Source organism: Calidris pugnax, unplaced genomic scaffold (genome assembly GCF_001431845.1).
Source record: "Calidris pugnax isolate Ruff unplaced genomic scaffold, ASM143184v1 scaffold68, whole genome shotgun sequence".
Lineage (NCBI taxonomy): Eukaryota > Metazoa > Chordata > Aves > Charadriiformes > Scolopacidae > Calidris > Calidris pugnax.
In genome coordinates, this window is record NW_015090921.1 from 2,870,745 (window position 1) to 2,885,505 (window position 14,761).

General features: G+C 55.1%; 1 protein-coding gene across 6 annotated transcripts in view; it reads right to left on the reverse strand.

Moving 5' to 3' along the window:
* DGKZ (diacylglycerol kinase, zeta) overlaps window positions 1-14,761 on the reverse strand; it is a 60,552-nt gene that overhangs the window by 10,966 nt on the left and 34,825 nt on the right. For 3 of the 6 annotated variants that reach the window (XM_014950272.1, XM_014950276.1, XM_014950278.1), the window contains exons 2-23: window positions 12,522-12,630; window positions 11,725-11,820; window positions 10,877-10,954; window positions 10,487-10,543; window positions 8,292-8,360; window positions 7,783-7,854; window positions 7,366-7,482; window positions 7,202-7,273; window positions 6,807-6,902; window positions 6,450-6,532; window positions 5,863-5,923; window positions 5,380-5,493; window positions 4,868-5,008; window positions 4,288-4,366; window positions 3,986-4,041; window positions 2,889-2,951; window positions 2,567-2,640; window positions 2,340-2,451; window positions 1,839-2,038; window positions 1,437-1,537; window positions 1,232-1,311; window positions 56-100 (exon numbers count right to left, since the gene is read on the reverse strand). In XM_014950272.1, the coding sequence (XP_014805758.1) occupies window positions 56-100; window positions 1,232-1,311; window positions 1,437-1,537; window positions 1,839-2,038; window positions 2,340-2,451; window positions 2,567-2,640; window positions 2,889-2,951; window positions 3,986-4,041; window positions 4,288-4,366; window positions 4,868-5,008; window positions 5,380-5,493; window positions 5,863-5,923; window positions 6,450-6,532; window positions 6,807-6,902; window positions 7,202-7,273; window positions 7,366-7,482; window positions 7,783-7,854; window positions 8,292-8,360; window positions 10,487-10,543; window positions 10,877-10,954; window positions 11,725-11,820; window positions 12,522-12,630 (1,975 nt within the window). Of the gene's footprint in view, window positions 1-55; window positions 101-1,231; window positions 1,312-1,436; window positions 1,538-1,838; window positions 2,039-2,339; window positions 2,452-2,566; window positions 2,641-2,888; window positions 2,952-3,985; window positions 4,042-4,287; window positions 4,367-4,867; window positions 5,009-5,379; window positions 5,494-5,862; window positions 5,924-6,449; window positions 6,533-6,806; window positions 6,903-7,201; window positions 7,274-7,365; window positions 7,483-7,782; window positions 7,855-8,291; window positions 8,361-10,486; window positions 10,544-10,876; window positions 10,955-11,724; window positions 11,821-12,521; window positions 13,300-14,395; window positions 14,550-14,761 lie in introns of those variants that run through there. The other 3 variants (XM_014950275.1, XM_014950277.1, XM_014950273.1) reach the window with 3 other exon arrangements.

A 14,761-nucleotide genomic window follows, 5' to 3' on the forward strand; every position in this document is an offset into this window, starting at 1 on the left:
GGGCATGGTGGACATGACAGATGACCCCGGGAGGATGGAGCGAGGCCATACACACCTGAAAGAGCAGGCGCTCTAAAGCAGAGGGCTGGGGAGGGAAGTCCTGCAGAAAGGCAAGGTTAGCCGTTACAGCTTTTGTCTGGCTGGCCCCCCAGCCCCTCTCTCATCCCATAGGGGTTTGCTTAATGTGCTGTCATATCTGGCTTTACACACTGCCTGGCCACAGTGCCTGGTCCCTGCCCTGCTTTGAGGCCAGGGCACAGTGGCTGCCCAAGGAAAGAGAAGAGGTAAACCATGAGGTGACCAAGGAACACCAGCCTGAATGCACAGCTTTAGAGGTGCAGGAGGTTGCAGAGGCATCAGTCTACCAGGTTGATGCTGTAGGAAAGTGCTACCCTCTGAGCCTGGGAGCTGCTAGCCACGTGTCTGTCTGTGTGTCCTCTTCAGTGTCTGGTGACAAGGTGGGCAGGGGACAGGCATGCAGAGCAGGCAGAGCAAGAGGCAGATGCCAGTGTGCCAGCCTGGGCAAGCAGCTCTGCAACTCAACCCTACAGGACACTACGCACACGCTGGGTGGGATTCCCTCAAGCACAAGAGCCACCTAACTGGGCACTGAGCAAGGTCTCTTCAGTCTTCTAGGAGATAATCAGACTAAGCAGCGTGGCACCAGCAGGCACACTGTGGGCTCAGAAGGCACTGCTCACCAGGAACAAGGGTTACACAGCCCATGTCCGGGTCGTGGACACACGCCAGCACATTGGCAGGAGCACAAAAGCTGGCGCTTTTGAGAAGTTTTGGAGGGGGGACTACCCTAATCCAGGCACCTGGTGGGAGCAGAGCTGTGCCAGGAAACATGGAGCCCACAGAGGGCCGAAGGAACACAGCACAGCAAACAAAGGCAGAGAGGAAAGGCCTCCCCAAACACCCAGGAGTTGATAGGCCCCCATAGCATAGTGTGCTGGCTTTTTCCATTGCTCCATAATTTTTCTGAGCCACTGACACTCCGGGCTTACACAGCAAGCAATGCTGAGAAAGAACCTGACAGAGAACATGGAGCAACAGGCCATCCAGCTTGGGATCCTGCCTCCACCACGTGGTGAAGGCAAACCATGACTCGCTACCAGAAGCAAGAGCGTGTGTGTTGGTGGATGCAGGTCAAGGAGGCTTAGAAACCCCTGCTTTGAACCCTTTCACCCTCAGCATCCAGCCATGACCGCTTCCCACGCAGTCTCACCTCTTGCAGCCTCTCAATTTGGGTCCGGCACAACTCCAGGTCGCTGTCTCCTGGAACCACGATGATCCCCAGTGGCACAGCTGCACGACAGGGCACAGACACAACTCAGGGAGCAGTCCCTGCCTTATCCCCAACACCTCACACAGCTTAGCTGAGACTCGGGGACCGCAGCTCCCACCCCCTGGTCACTCAGCTGGTCACTCACAGGCTTCCTTGAGCTTTTCCTTGTCGTAGTGCAGCGCCTCGTAGTCGCGCATGCTGATTCGGCTCACCCGGATCCGCAGCCGCTCGGGTACCGGCTGCTGGCTGGGTGCAGGGGAGAAGGAAAAGGGAAGGGGTCAGAAAGAGACAGTCTGTGGTCTCCTTATCCCACTCACCCCTCCAAAAGAGACAAGAGCATAGTCTTGTGCACAGATTGGGTTGGGGAGCTTGCCACCAGCCGCTTCTCCAGCGTCAGGGTCTGGCCATACTTCTGTGGCCTGACCCCTTCCCTCCTTGAGAGAGGATGGAAACACCTCTGGGAGTGATGGATCAGTCCCATATCCCTCCCCCTTCCATCCCATTCTGCTTTGGAGAGGAGGTTGGCCGATTGGTTTGAGGAACCTACTCATTGAGCAGAGGCATGGAGTTGCGCCGCTTGGTCTTCTGAACCATGTTGGCTTGATTGCGCAGGGAGATGTGGATGCAGGAAGCTGCCAGCTTGCAGGGTTCTCCATCCACCTGCATGGGGATGGCCTTGGACGTGGTGAGAACCACCTGCCGGCACTGGCACAGCCGCTCCCCGTGGCCACCGACCTGCAAGGCAGCCTGTGAAAGTGTCCAGAGTGAGAACAGGGCATGGACTGAGGGGTGGACTGAGGGGTGGATGGGGGGAGCACATATTGTCAGCCAGATGTTGCATGTGAACCAAGTTCTGAGTGTCTCAGGCCTGATTTCAGTGGGAAGGGATTCACAGACACCAGGGCTTGACAGCACCTCGCCTAAATCTCAAAGAGCAGCCACTGTCACACAGGCCAACACCACAAGTCGGCAGGAGAGAAGCTGGGGGGTCAATGGGACCAGTCACTCCCCTGGTTGTTAGCTACAACTGGCAAGAGCACCAACTCACCAGGGATGTCATGGTGAAGCCGATAACTTCAATGCAGCCATCATCATGACGCTGCGGCTCAAAGTCATGGTGCTCCCCAGGATTGCCCCAGGGCATGGTGCCTGCACAGTACCTGTGAAGGGATGGTGAGCAATGAAGGGACAGGCCCCCCCATCTCAAACCCATGCCCATCTGTGGCATGGGGGTAAGGAGCCCATCACATGAGGGCAGGTTCTGGGGTTGCTCACCTGGGGATGTTCAGGAAGACCAGGCACTGAGGCTTCAGGTCCTGGATCTTGGGGGTCAGGTCTGTCCCATCACACTGGAGACAATACAGGGGCATTCTGGCTGCTGTAAGGGGGGGTCTGGCCCACTTGTACCCACTTGGGAAGAAATGGCCTCCCCCTCTGCTCCCCACGGCAACTGTCCTCCAAACCAGGGGAAGCCGATGACCCCACGAACACATTCTCTGTTTCCCCAACCCTGAGATATTTAGTGTGCCCAGGGACTGCTCCTCACACCTCCACAGCTCACCCCCCTCCCTGGCCCAGAGCACCCCTGCACACTCACAACCAGCTTGACGTGCTTTGCCAAATCTTTGGAGCTCCCAGTGAGGAAGTCGGAGAAAGCCGTCTGCCAAGGCAAGAGACAGCGTTAGTGCCCAGATGTCCACCACAACGAGCAGCCAGGTCGTCTGCCACCAACCTCCAGACCTCAGCTGCTGAGAGGAGCAAAACCCTTCCTTGTCCACTGGCAGAAGCCCTCTTCTCTCCCCCCTCCCAAAACAACCCAACCCATTCCTCTGGCCATTTTGCCTACCAAAAAACCTTGGGGCACCTCACAGCTTCAGTAACACCCCCCAGTATTCCCTTGCTTTAGGGAAGAGCTGGCAACGTGGGGCTCCTCCAGTGAGAGACTCAAGTCACAACAGATAAATTCAAGCTGTAATGAAGTACCATTAAACAGAGCTGATGTGACCCCATCTAGAGATACCAGGAGAGAAAGCTTGGCCTCTCTTACACACACCCTAGGCTTTAACTATACAGAGGAGGGGAGACCCAAACAGGAGAGATGTGAAATGGTACAGAGCAGCCCTTGGCCTTTAGTACTGCTCAAATACCAGTCACCCTGGGTAGGGAGGTATATTGAGGATGAGGGGATGGACAAAGACAACACTGAGACACAAAGCTCTAGAAGTGAGATACAGGAGGGTGGCATAATTATCCAGGGAGCTGTAACTGGCCCAAGGTATAAAATAATAGACTAAAGTAGTGTGGGGGCTCTATGGAAAGGCTTCCCATTCCTCTGCAGGGGGGACAGCCTGCCTCCCCACAGCTCCGGGGAGGTCCTGCCTGGGTGACTGTCCGTGAGCTGGAGAACAAGAACAATAGTGGCAGAAGATCAAGACAGTAATTGTACCGCAGGCCAGAGAGCAAGCTGTACCGCCAGCTGCACTCGCAGCCAAAGAGGAGCTGTGACTCCCAGGGCTGCAGCCTTTCTCCAGCACCTCTCCAGCTTCGGGGAGGGTTCAGCTTGGGTGCACCCAAAGGCCCATGTAACTCGGATGAGCGAGCTGAGGGTGGGGATAGGAGCTGGGGCTGTGTCTGTTCCCCAGCTGACGCTAAGGCTGCTATGAAGGCATGCCCAGATACCCTCCACGCACTCACCCCGGCATAGAACATTTTATTCCGAAACCGGCTGTTGAACTTCTCTGGGTTGGCCTCTAGGGAAAGGGAGAAAAAAAGTCCAGGTCATTGGCCTGCACATGGAAATACTTCACTTGCCAGCTCTCCCCAGGCGCGGCTCTCCAGCCAGCCTTGGCCAGGAGGCAGCCCCCAGCTCTCTTCCCATGCAGGCACCCCTGGGGCAACCCTCTCGCTCGCTTTCCCAAGGACTGTTTTAAAAGCCCACCTCTGGGACACCCCCTGACCACAGCCCCTGCCCCAGCCCCCCTGCCCAGCCCCCATACCTCGGGATTCATGGAACTCCAACGTCACCCGCGCGTCAAAGCCAAGGCTGAAATAGTTATTAAAGACATCCAAGGGGAGCTGAAATGGAGGGAGGAATAAAGATGAGGCTGCTAGCGTGTGGCCACGGCAAAGACGAGGTCAGGCTATAGCAGAGCCATGCACCTTGCTCATAAGGTTGAAGGCACACACACCGTGCCTTCCCCCCAGGAAAACACAGAGGTCACCAGCATGAGATGATGGATTGACCCCTGGCTCCTAGGGGTACACCACATGGCCCAAAGGGGACATGCTCTGCTCTTCAAGATACCTTCAACCACCCATGTTTCTGGCTGCAGAAACAGTCTCAGAGGGGCCTGAGATTAGACCTGTTGCAAGCTATGGTTAAAAACGTCTGGTGGACACTTAGTTCTGATCTCTCCATGCCTCACCATGGGTCAGAGTCACGAGGAGATGAGTGGAATTGGAGCAGGGAAACACCAGCACAACACCATAACCCCACGTGCTGGGCCTGCCTGAGCCAGTGGAAGGAGAAAGCAGACCCCCAGTGCAGGGAAGAAACACAGAGAGGAGGTGTCCCACCTTCTCAGTGGCTGCCTCGTCCTTTTCCTCAGGGTTTGCATCAGGGTTTGGCTCCACATGTAGGTTCCAGCGATCAAGCTGCACAATGTTCCCATCTTCCACGTGTGACAGGATCTTGGACAGAGGCTCATCTGTGTAACCCTGGTGAAGAGCAGGACTTCATGAGACTCCTACCTGCCTCCCACAGAGATGCCTTCTTCTTTGGGATGACATCCCAGAGCAGAGGATGTGGGCAAGATTGATTCTACTTGCATGTGCAACAAGGCGGGACTTTAAATTCAAACCAGTATCTCTTCCTTTTAAAAATCTCCCCAAATTTGAAATGATTGCTTTGTTAATGTTTTATTATTATAATAACCTAAATCAGAATAATTTGAATGCCAGAAGAACAGTGAAATCCAAATGGGCACTTATTTGTTGGTCTGTATTTAGGAAAAGTCAAAGCACCCAGCTGATGCCAATCCCCATCCGTGTGTCAAACCATGGAGCAGGCTCTTGTGCCCATCACTTACCCCACCCCAGTTCAGCGTCCTGGCCAAGTCATTCCCTGTCCCCAAAGGTAGGATGGCCACAGGAGGAGGTGGGTTGAGGCGTAACTGGTCCAGAATGGAGAGTATCCAGCCCACCTGTTCAAGCAAGAGAGGGCAAAGAAACAGTTGGTTCTTTCAGGGACTGGCAGGCAGGTGGAGGTGACTCAGAGCACTAGTGATGGCAGAGGGGGAGAGACGAGGTCCCCTTAGCCACCACCGAGGCTAGTCACAGTCTTTAATGCTCCAAATGGTTACTGCAGAAGATACCAGTGACCCCAGTGAGGACGCTGGCCCCCAAAAGAGCTACAAATCCAGACATGCCACAGACTAGCCCTCCCACAGTACCCAGTGCCACCAGCTGGACCAGTGACACAGCGTGCACGTTTTGCTCCTGTTCTGTATCACAGTGAAGAGGGCTGCTGCTGGCACTGGAAAGGCCTGGGCTGAAGAGGCCAGGGGACTCACCGTGCCGTCTCCCCCGCACGCCAGGATCCGGAGGTTGTGGACCTTGCGGTACAGCTCCAGCCTGCAGGGAACAGGCAAGGTGAGGAGGGGAGGGAAGAGGCACCGAGGGTGTTACGCAGCAGCTGCAGGGCTGCCTGCCCTGGCAGAGCCCTTGGCATTCACAAAGCCACCTGCGTGTCCCCCCTCCCCTTTGCTGCAGCAGTTCACAGCAGTGGGCGAAACCACAGTAATTTTGGCTTCACCGGCTCTCGTGGATGAAGAGCAGGGTGTCCACAGTCCACGTACACGTAGATAAATTGAAATGCAGCAAGCAGACAAAATTCATGTCATATTAATTGAACATAATGAACTAGGTCTGGGAACCTCACCCCACAGCCGGTCTCTTCACCACTAGCCTTAAGATGAGACCAGCCCTCTGGCATGGCTGACCACAAGGTATCCTAGAGAGACCTCCAACTCATTGGAGTTGTCTTTGCACAAGGGAGCTATGGGGCTTCAGGCCTCTGCCAACCGTGGGAAAAGCTCTGGGGAGGGCTCTCTGGGGCACAGAAGGGAGAGAGAAGGGTGCTGCCCCCATCAGTACTCACGCCTCCTTGGGTCCACCCTGGCTGAGGTCGAAAACTTGCCGTGGGTTGAGATACCACATGAAGGATTGGATGATCTTGGCTCCCTGTGAGGACAAGAAAGGCTTCAGCAAGGAGTTCCCAGTGGACAGAGGGAAGAAGGCACCTGGTCTGGAGGACAGGCCAGGACAATGGCGTTCCAGGGCACTCAGGCAAAGCCTGGCCTAGGTAGGAGTTGACGGGCAGCAAACTGGCCTCGCAGAAGTTGCCTTGCCTCTTCTGCAGCTGAGACTTTACCAAAACTATACTGAGTCCTCAGCAGCCAAAAGGCAATGCCCCCAGAGAGCTGCCTTCTCAGGGAGATGTAGGACAAGGCCATACCTGATTCCCACCGCTCTTGGGATTCACAAACACCAGCAAGGGCTTCATGAGAGGAGCTGGCATGGGCTTGATGACAAAGGGTTTCCACCTCCCTTCCTGCAAGAGACACCGCAGGTCCTTCAACACACCCAGGGAAATGCAAACTCTCACCTCCTGCTGAGTCCTAACATCACACGTGGTCAAGAGTGGGAGGAAGAGAACATCCCAGCCACTCTGTAAGCCTTATAGCTCGGATTTGCCCTGCCTGCAGGCACCCTCTCTCCCTCCCTCCACCTCACCCTCCTTAATCTCAGCACACACCCTGCAAAGCCCCCTTGTTTCCCAGACCTATTCCTCACTGCCCAGTCCCTCCGTCTTTCCAAGAGAAGGTCATCCCCTGTCCCCTCATCTCTTACCTCGGCCCCCTTTTTGCTGGATTTCCTCTTGAATGACGTCCTCTTCTTCTTCTTACTAGATTTCAGCGGATTCTAGAGAGAAAAGAAACAAACACAAAAACTCTGTGAGGAGCTGCTGGGCAAACAGGAGTTGTGACAGAGCCACAAGAGCTGAGGTGAGTTACCTGGGGCCGTCGGACCCGCAGAATCCAGGTGGGAGGAACGACGACAGCAGCGTGAGCCCCCAGCGAGCAGGGCTCTTCGATGTGTTGCAGCATGAAACAAGACACTTTGCTGTGATACTGGGGAAGGAGAAGAGGAGAGAAAACTGAGCTGTTCAGTTTGCTGGGGACGGCTGCCTTCTCCTCCCAGCTCCCCCATGCCAGTGCAAGGAATGCTGGAGGAAACCATGCAGGAATTTTGTAATGGGAAGGCAACGAGAAAGTTTCTCAAAGGAGCTCCCAGCTATCACAGCACAGCCTCTCCCAGTACGAGAAGCTGAGAGGGGCAGGCTGCAGAGAAGCAGCTTGGGGAGTCCCAGCAGAAAGCATTAGATGCAGAGCAGGCTGGTAAGACGTTCGTTCAAAGGGGGCTGTGCTCACCGCTTGCTTGCACCAGGAACAGCTGATGGCTACAATCTCTTTACTGTGGAAGGCAAACTTCTGCTGGAAACCCTGTGAAGGGAAGGATAAGAGGCTTATGGAATTCCCTCGCAGTTTTCTACCATCCAACAGGACTTTTCTACCACCAGGACAGATGTTACAAAGAGTGTGCCTGCAGCTGGAGCCCTCCAGATCCTTGCCAGATAGACTCATCCACCACTATGGCACCAGAGAGGCTGTTGTGCTCTGCAGGGATGTTCCTACTGCCCAAAGAAAGCCTGTCAGGAAGACAGTTCCTTCCAGGATTGATTGGACCCAAGGGAAGAACAACTCTGTGGGAAGCGCTTATGCAGTGCTTCTCTGTGCAAAACAGGGCACATGTCTTGGTGTTGCTGGAGGCTGCTGCCAAACAGGAATGGGAGGGTGTTGCTGGTCCCCAGCCCTGTTCTTGTCTCTGGGTTGACCTTAGCTTTCCTTCAGGCTGGCAAAAAAACAAGATACCTTCTCACCTTGCCACACTGCCGGCATTTCCCTTCCTGCCGTCGCCGGTGCACCCAGTGATGTCGCACAACGATGGGCTAAAGGGAAAAGAAAAAGAAACAAGAAGGGAGTGAAAGGCCCAGTGTGTGAGGGAACGCAGGAACAGGCAGAGGAACGGACCCAGGCCTGCTCTTGCAGCAAGCCCACGGCTCACACGCACCCACACCAACCCTGGGAGAAGGCAAAGCCAAAGAATCAGGGGGCAAGAGGCCAAATTAAGGTGCTCAGAGAAGAGGGAATTAAAATCAGAAGGAAAAAAAAAAAAAAAAAGAAGAAGAGGAAGGAAACTGTAGGTTGAGAATCATACAAAGCAAACCCAGCTGAGAGTGGGCAAGCAGTAGTGAGGAGTGCTGCTTTTGCCATAAATCACATCTGGAATTAAAATCAGAAGGAAAAAAAAAAAAAAAAGGAAGAAGAGGAAGGAAACTGTAGGTTGAGAATCATACAAAGCAAACCCAGCTGAGAGTGGGCAAGCAGTAGTGAGGAGTGCTGCTTTTGCCATAAATCACATCTCCATCCCTTAGTATTTCACCCCCAGTGCCAGGTGAAAAACGTGCTGGTGGAAGGTGTGAAAATCCCCAGTTTGCGCCCAGAGCAAGAAGATGGAAATGTTTGCAGCTAAAGAGAGAACTGCCTATCTCCACATTCCTCGAGGAGAGCAACAGCCCCATAGACCCCCACATCCAATTCCCCTTGCTCTTCACCCCACAGCAAGTCCTGACAGCCCTGGAGGGGAGCAAGGCTGCTGGCAGGCACCTTCTCCCTGCCTGTGGGCTCACAGTAGGTGAGGGCTGGGACTTGCAGGAGTGATCGTGAGGGGGTTAGAAGTTTTGCAACGAAGTGCCACATTTCCTAAATCCCACCCTCCTCTTCCAGCCCTGGATTGGGAATGGCATTGCAGCAAACAGGGAAGAGGGAGCACGAGTTGACAGCCCAGCATGGTAGAGCTCTTGGCAGCTTATTGGATCATGATGATGACAGAGGCAGAAACTGGCAGGAGATTTGGGTCAGCTGCAGCGTTGCTTACTCTGAGTGCAGCACAGGGGAGAGGATGAAGAGTCCTGTTGGCTTTAGTAGACGTTAATCCAGTGGAATCAGAAGGGGGGCTATGCCCTGAGCTCAACTCTGGGTCCCACCAGGCACATGTAGGGAAACAACTGACCCTGAAGGGGTCACAGCAGCACAAAAACCAGAAGAGCACCCTTCTAGGGAAAAAGGCAGGAAGAACCCTTGGAGGAACTGAGGAGTATCAGAAAGACAGGATGGAGAAGCAGGGTTTGTGAGTAAAAGGAGAAAAACTAGGAAAGGGGAGGGAAAGACAATTTGTAGAGGTTGGAGAAGAGGAAAACAGCGTGAGCAGAGGCTGAGAGGGACTGGCAGAAGTTGTCAGCAGAGCCCAAAAAGTAAGTGAAGGACAAATAAAGGAGGGCCGCGTGGCGGGAGAGGCAAAGGAAGAAAGAAAGGTTCAAAAGTGATGTTGAAAGCTTCGTTTGAGTACCCTCCCCTACTGCATCTGCTGTGCCATTATCCCAAACACGGTGGCCCATGACTGAGCCATCCACCCCCACTCCAGAGCACCACGTGGGCTACGCTGGCTCCACAGGCTGGAGGGTGAAGCATGAAAGCTGACATGTGCTTCCACCAGTGCAGCCGAGCAGAAAGGTCCCAGGCTACTGCTTACACCCAGGACATTAAAAGGGGTCTGACAGCACCACTGTAGGCTTCTTCCATTGCTACCTGGAGTACCTGGGGCACCCAGGTCAGGGCTGAGCGATAAAGCCAGAAGTGAGCCCATACTCTCCCCTCCCAAATTGTGGGAGACTCGAGGAGCTGCTGTTTGCCACAGCCTCCTCTGTTTGCCTGGGGACCAGCACAAGCAGGGGGAAAAACCTCTCCCAGGCAACAAATGTTTGCCAGTTCCCTCCATGGAGATGTAGGAGCTTTAAAACACGCAAACTGGCACATGTAAAGTTCTCACACCCAGTCTGTGCTGCTGCCTTGCAAAGAAACATCCCTTTTACTGTGCCACCCCCTTTGAGCCAAGAGGGAGCATGATGCCTGTGCTTTGAAGGGCAATGGGCTGGCAGCATCTAATACCTCTGCCACCAAACTGGGAAGGCGAGGAGGGGGCAGAGGTGGGCAGTGTCTGAGGAACATCTCCTACCTCCCGTACGTTCCGGGATCCCGACTCCCTGAAGGAAGGTTTGCAGCGGAAATTTATCTGTGGATTGAACACATGAGAGGAATCAGTAAAACCATCATACCCGAAGGAAACCTGGAGGTATCTTTCACTACAGTGGGCCCAGAGCCTGGTTGGTGCTTGCTGCAACCCTCCCCTCCTTCCTCACATCTCTCTCACTGAACAAAATGGACCTGGGATCCCAATCACGTTGCTAGATGCTCTTTTTGGTATCGCCTCCTCAGATGACCCTTCTTTGCAATGACAAACTATAGTTCCCAATCTTCTGTTTCATTCCCCAAGAGGAAGGGCTGGCCAGGAAAAGGCTGTTACAGCTTTGCAAGCCACATAGAAGGCTTAACAGACCCCACTCACCTTCTCCAGCTGTTCGATGCAGGGCGTATGCACTACGATCTTGCAGGCTGCACACTTACGCCTGGAGAGGGGTTTTTGCTGGAGGAAGAGAAAAGGGGAGGAAAAATACGTATATGAATAGCAGTGTTCAGAATCCAGTAAGCTCAGCCCCCCTCACACTTCCCTCACATTTTTCAGGATGCGGAACAAGTCCTACAGGAAAGTTATATACAGCTAGATCCCTTGCAAGAAAAGGGATCTAAGCGTGTGCCTAGAGCAGATGCTCTCAAATCTGTGGCAGAGCAGGGAGATCCTCTCCTCCTGCTTAATCAGTCCTTGGCCTCTTCTGACACTGCCTGAGAGCACCATGGTCTGGGAGGGCACTGGGTAAGCCCTGTGGACAGGCAGAAGATGGCATCAGTGCTCTATGTCAACACCACGAGCAGGATAGAGTCTGCAAGCCAGAAGGGAGGACTGCAGCAGCCCTGGAAGGTCCATGCTGCCTGCGGGGTCAGGAGGCAGCAGGCCAGCGCTCGCTTTTTTCCTCTACTGAAAGGTCTTTCCAGAGAAGCTGGATTTGGATTCTCTCTCTAAGGGTGTCAGATCCCAATACCATCATATCACCTCCGGATGAGTGGCAACCCCGTGTTGGGTTCCCACTGCAAACTGAGCACCAGCAGCAACTGGGGACGTGGCCCTCCAGCATGCAGAGGGAGGAGGGACACGCTGCCCCCCATCTTGGTAGCCCCCCAGGCTCCCAAGTTTTCCCTGGCAGCAGCAGCAGGATGTTGTGGTGTCCCCCGCCGGGTGGCAGCACAGCCCACATCGCCGGACCCTGCCAGGGAGGCGGGCGCCCACAGGTGACTCACCAGCAGCTTGGCCATACAGTTCTGCTCCCCGACGTAGCAGAAGTCCCCAGAGACATTGGTCTCAAACCAGATGTGCTCCCCATAGACCGCAGTCTCCTGAAAGGTACAAGACAATGTGTTTCTCCGAGACGGGCATCCGCGCTCCCTAAAATGCTTTGTGTGAGGGACAAGACACTGGGACAAGGCTGGGGGGTTGGAGCTAGGTGTAGGTTGGAAGATGAGATAAACAGAACAACCAGGGCCACCATTTGGACAGAGGAAGCCTCACAAAGCTGCTGTCACAGCCCACCCGTTGGAAATGAGAGGGGCCCAGGAAACCAGCTCCAAGACCCACAGGCCAGTTGCAGTGGCCTGAGCAGGGGGGCTGCCTCCACCACCCTCTGAGAGAAGGCATCAGGACTAATTCAACACAGGGGACTACCCTGAAACAACTTATCTTCTACGACCTGAGAATGGGGCTTAAAACCTGTGAGGCTTTGCCTACGAAGGAGCAGGGGCTTGATCCTGCTGCTTGGCCCCAGCCACCAGAAGACCTCAGCTGCCAGGAGCAGACGACCTGGCAGTGGAGTAGCTATACCATCCTCCCAGGAACCACCTGTGCCTGCACAGCCTCTCCTTGCAGCATCAAGAGTTGCTGCCAGCAGCACAGACGCTGGCACCAGCTGGTGGCAACAGTGGAGGCCATAAATGTGTCAAAGCTGAAGTCACCTGGGAAGCCTCAGCCTGGGAAGAACCTGCTGCTTCTGGGCCAGGAGCCCATTCCATGCAACACACCAGCAAAACATGCTGTAACTTACGCTCCAGTCCACAGTGTTGCGTATCTGCCTCTCTGAGTCGCTCCTCAGGGCTAGTGCAGGGTTTGGCTGGGCTACCATGTGCTGGAGGCTGGACTTGGCAATAGCTTTCCTGGAAGACAGAGGAGGGCTGGCTGTTAGATCAGAGGAGGAGGAATACGTGCAAAGCACAGCATGCTTCTAGGATGGACAGAAAAGCATCTTCAGGACCAAGTGGCTGGAAATGAGGTGAAACCCCAGCACCGCTGGCTGAGGAGCGCCCACTCCTGTGAGGCAGCTCCATGGGATGAAGAGGTGCCCAGCCACGTTGCTGGGCTCAGCTGAAGACACCTTGCACTGGGCAAAAAGGTAGAGCCTGGGTCTACTGGGTCAAAGCCCTCGGGGATGACAGGTCCATTGCAAAACAGCCTGGGATGCTCCACCAAGCTCTGGTGGTGAGGCTGCCTTTGCAGGGACAACCTGGAGCCCTTGCCCCACAGAGCCTTCCTGCAGCTCTCCCACACCAAGGCACCTCAAAGCTTGGGGTGTTTTTGGTGACCGGTACAACCAGCTGGAAAAAAAGGCAGCTGTTTGTTTAGGGCAAGTGAAGTGCACTAGGGTGAAGGAAAGGAGCAGCAGAGCCAGCCAGCTGGAGACAGCGTGCATCTCCAGCCCACAGCCAGGCCTGCCACCTTTCTTTCATAGAATCATACAGGGTTGGAAGGGACCTCTGGAGATCATCTAGTCCAACCCCTCCATCAAAGCAGGTCCACCCAGAGCAGGTTGCACAGGAACGTGTCCAGGTGGGGTTTGAATGTCTCCAGAGAAGGAGACTCCACCACCTCTCTGGGCAGCCTGTTCCAGGGTTCTACCACTCTCACAGTAAAATTCCTCCTCACGTTTAGGTGGAACTTCTTATGTTCAAGTTTTGTGCCCATTTCCTCTTGTCCTGTCACTGGGCACCACTGAAAAAAGACCAGCCCCGTCCTCCTGACACCCTCCCTTTTGTAAGCATTAATTAGATCCCCTCTTAAGTTCTCTCTTCTCTAGACTAAAAAGACCCAAGTCCCTCAGCCTTTCCTCATAAGAGAGATGCCCCAGGCCCTTAATCGTCTTTGTAGCCCTCTGCTGTGCCCTGGCCAGCAGTTCCCTGTCCTTCTTGAACTGGGGAGCCCAGAACTGGACCCAGTGCTCCAGATGAGGCCTCCCCAGGGCAGAGCAGAGGGGCAGGATGACCTCTCTCAACCTGCTGCTCACACTCTTCCTGATGCACCCCAGTATGCCATTGGCCTTCTTGGCCACAAGGGCATGTTGCTGGCTCATGGTCATCTATTTCAGACCCAGGCTGGCAGGAGGCAAAGCCTGTAGGCCATGGGGGCTGCATCAATCTTATGTAGAGCGGCTGAAGGAGCTGGAACAGTTTAGTTTGAGGAAGAGGAGGCTGAGGGGAGACCTCACCACTCTCTACAACTACTTGAAAGGACACTGTAGAGAGGTTGGTGCTGGTCTCTTCTCGCAAGTAATTAGTGACAGAATGAGAGGGAATGGCTTCAAGCTCCAACAGGGTAGGTTTAGACTGAACGTTAGGACAGAATTTTTCACAGAAAGAGCGGTCAGTAGGCTGCCCAGGGAGGTGGTTGAGTCACCAAAAGAGTCGTTTAGATGTGGTGCTGGGGGATATGGTGTAGGGGAGAACTTCGTAGAGTAGGCTTGATGGTTGGACTCAATGATCCCAAGGGTCTTTTCCAACCTAGACGATTCTATGATTCTATGACACCAGCAGCCACTGCCAGACACAGCCAGCAGCCATGGCCAGTGGCGCCGAGCCCCTTCCCTCCTTCCCCGCCGAGCCTGGGCCTGCACCCAGCCTCCCTGCCCTGAGCCATGGCCATACATACAGCAGCCGGGGGCTCCAGCCATCCGGTGCGGCGTGGCGGCCGAGCTCTGGTCCCAGGCACTCAGGGAAGGTGGCAGAGGGGTGGCCGGCTGCGGCTGCCCCCATGCAGCGCTGGGCCAGCAACCGCAGGTGGCCGGAGGGGAGCATCCCGGGCCGGGGGCAAGCCGTAGGTGGCCCGGCCGTACATGAACTCGGTGGGGAGGCGATGGGAGGAGGCACGTCGCAGGCAGCGGGGTCCCCGCGACAGCAGCCCGGCCTGGAGTGGCCGTAGCCGGGGCAGCATGGCTAACCACCTCTCCTCCGCCCGCCGCTCGCCCCGGCCCCGCTCGGCTCCTGCCACCGCCCCGCCGCCATCCTCCGGAGACTC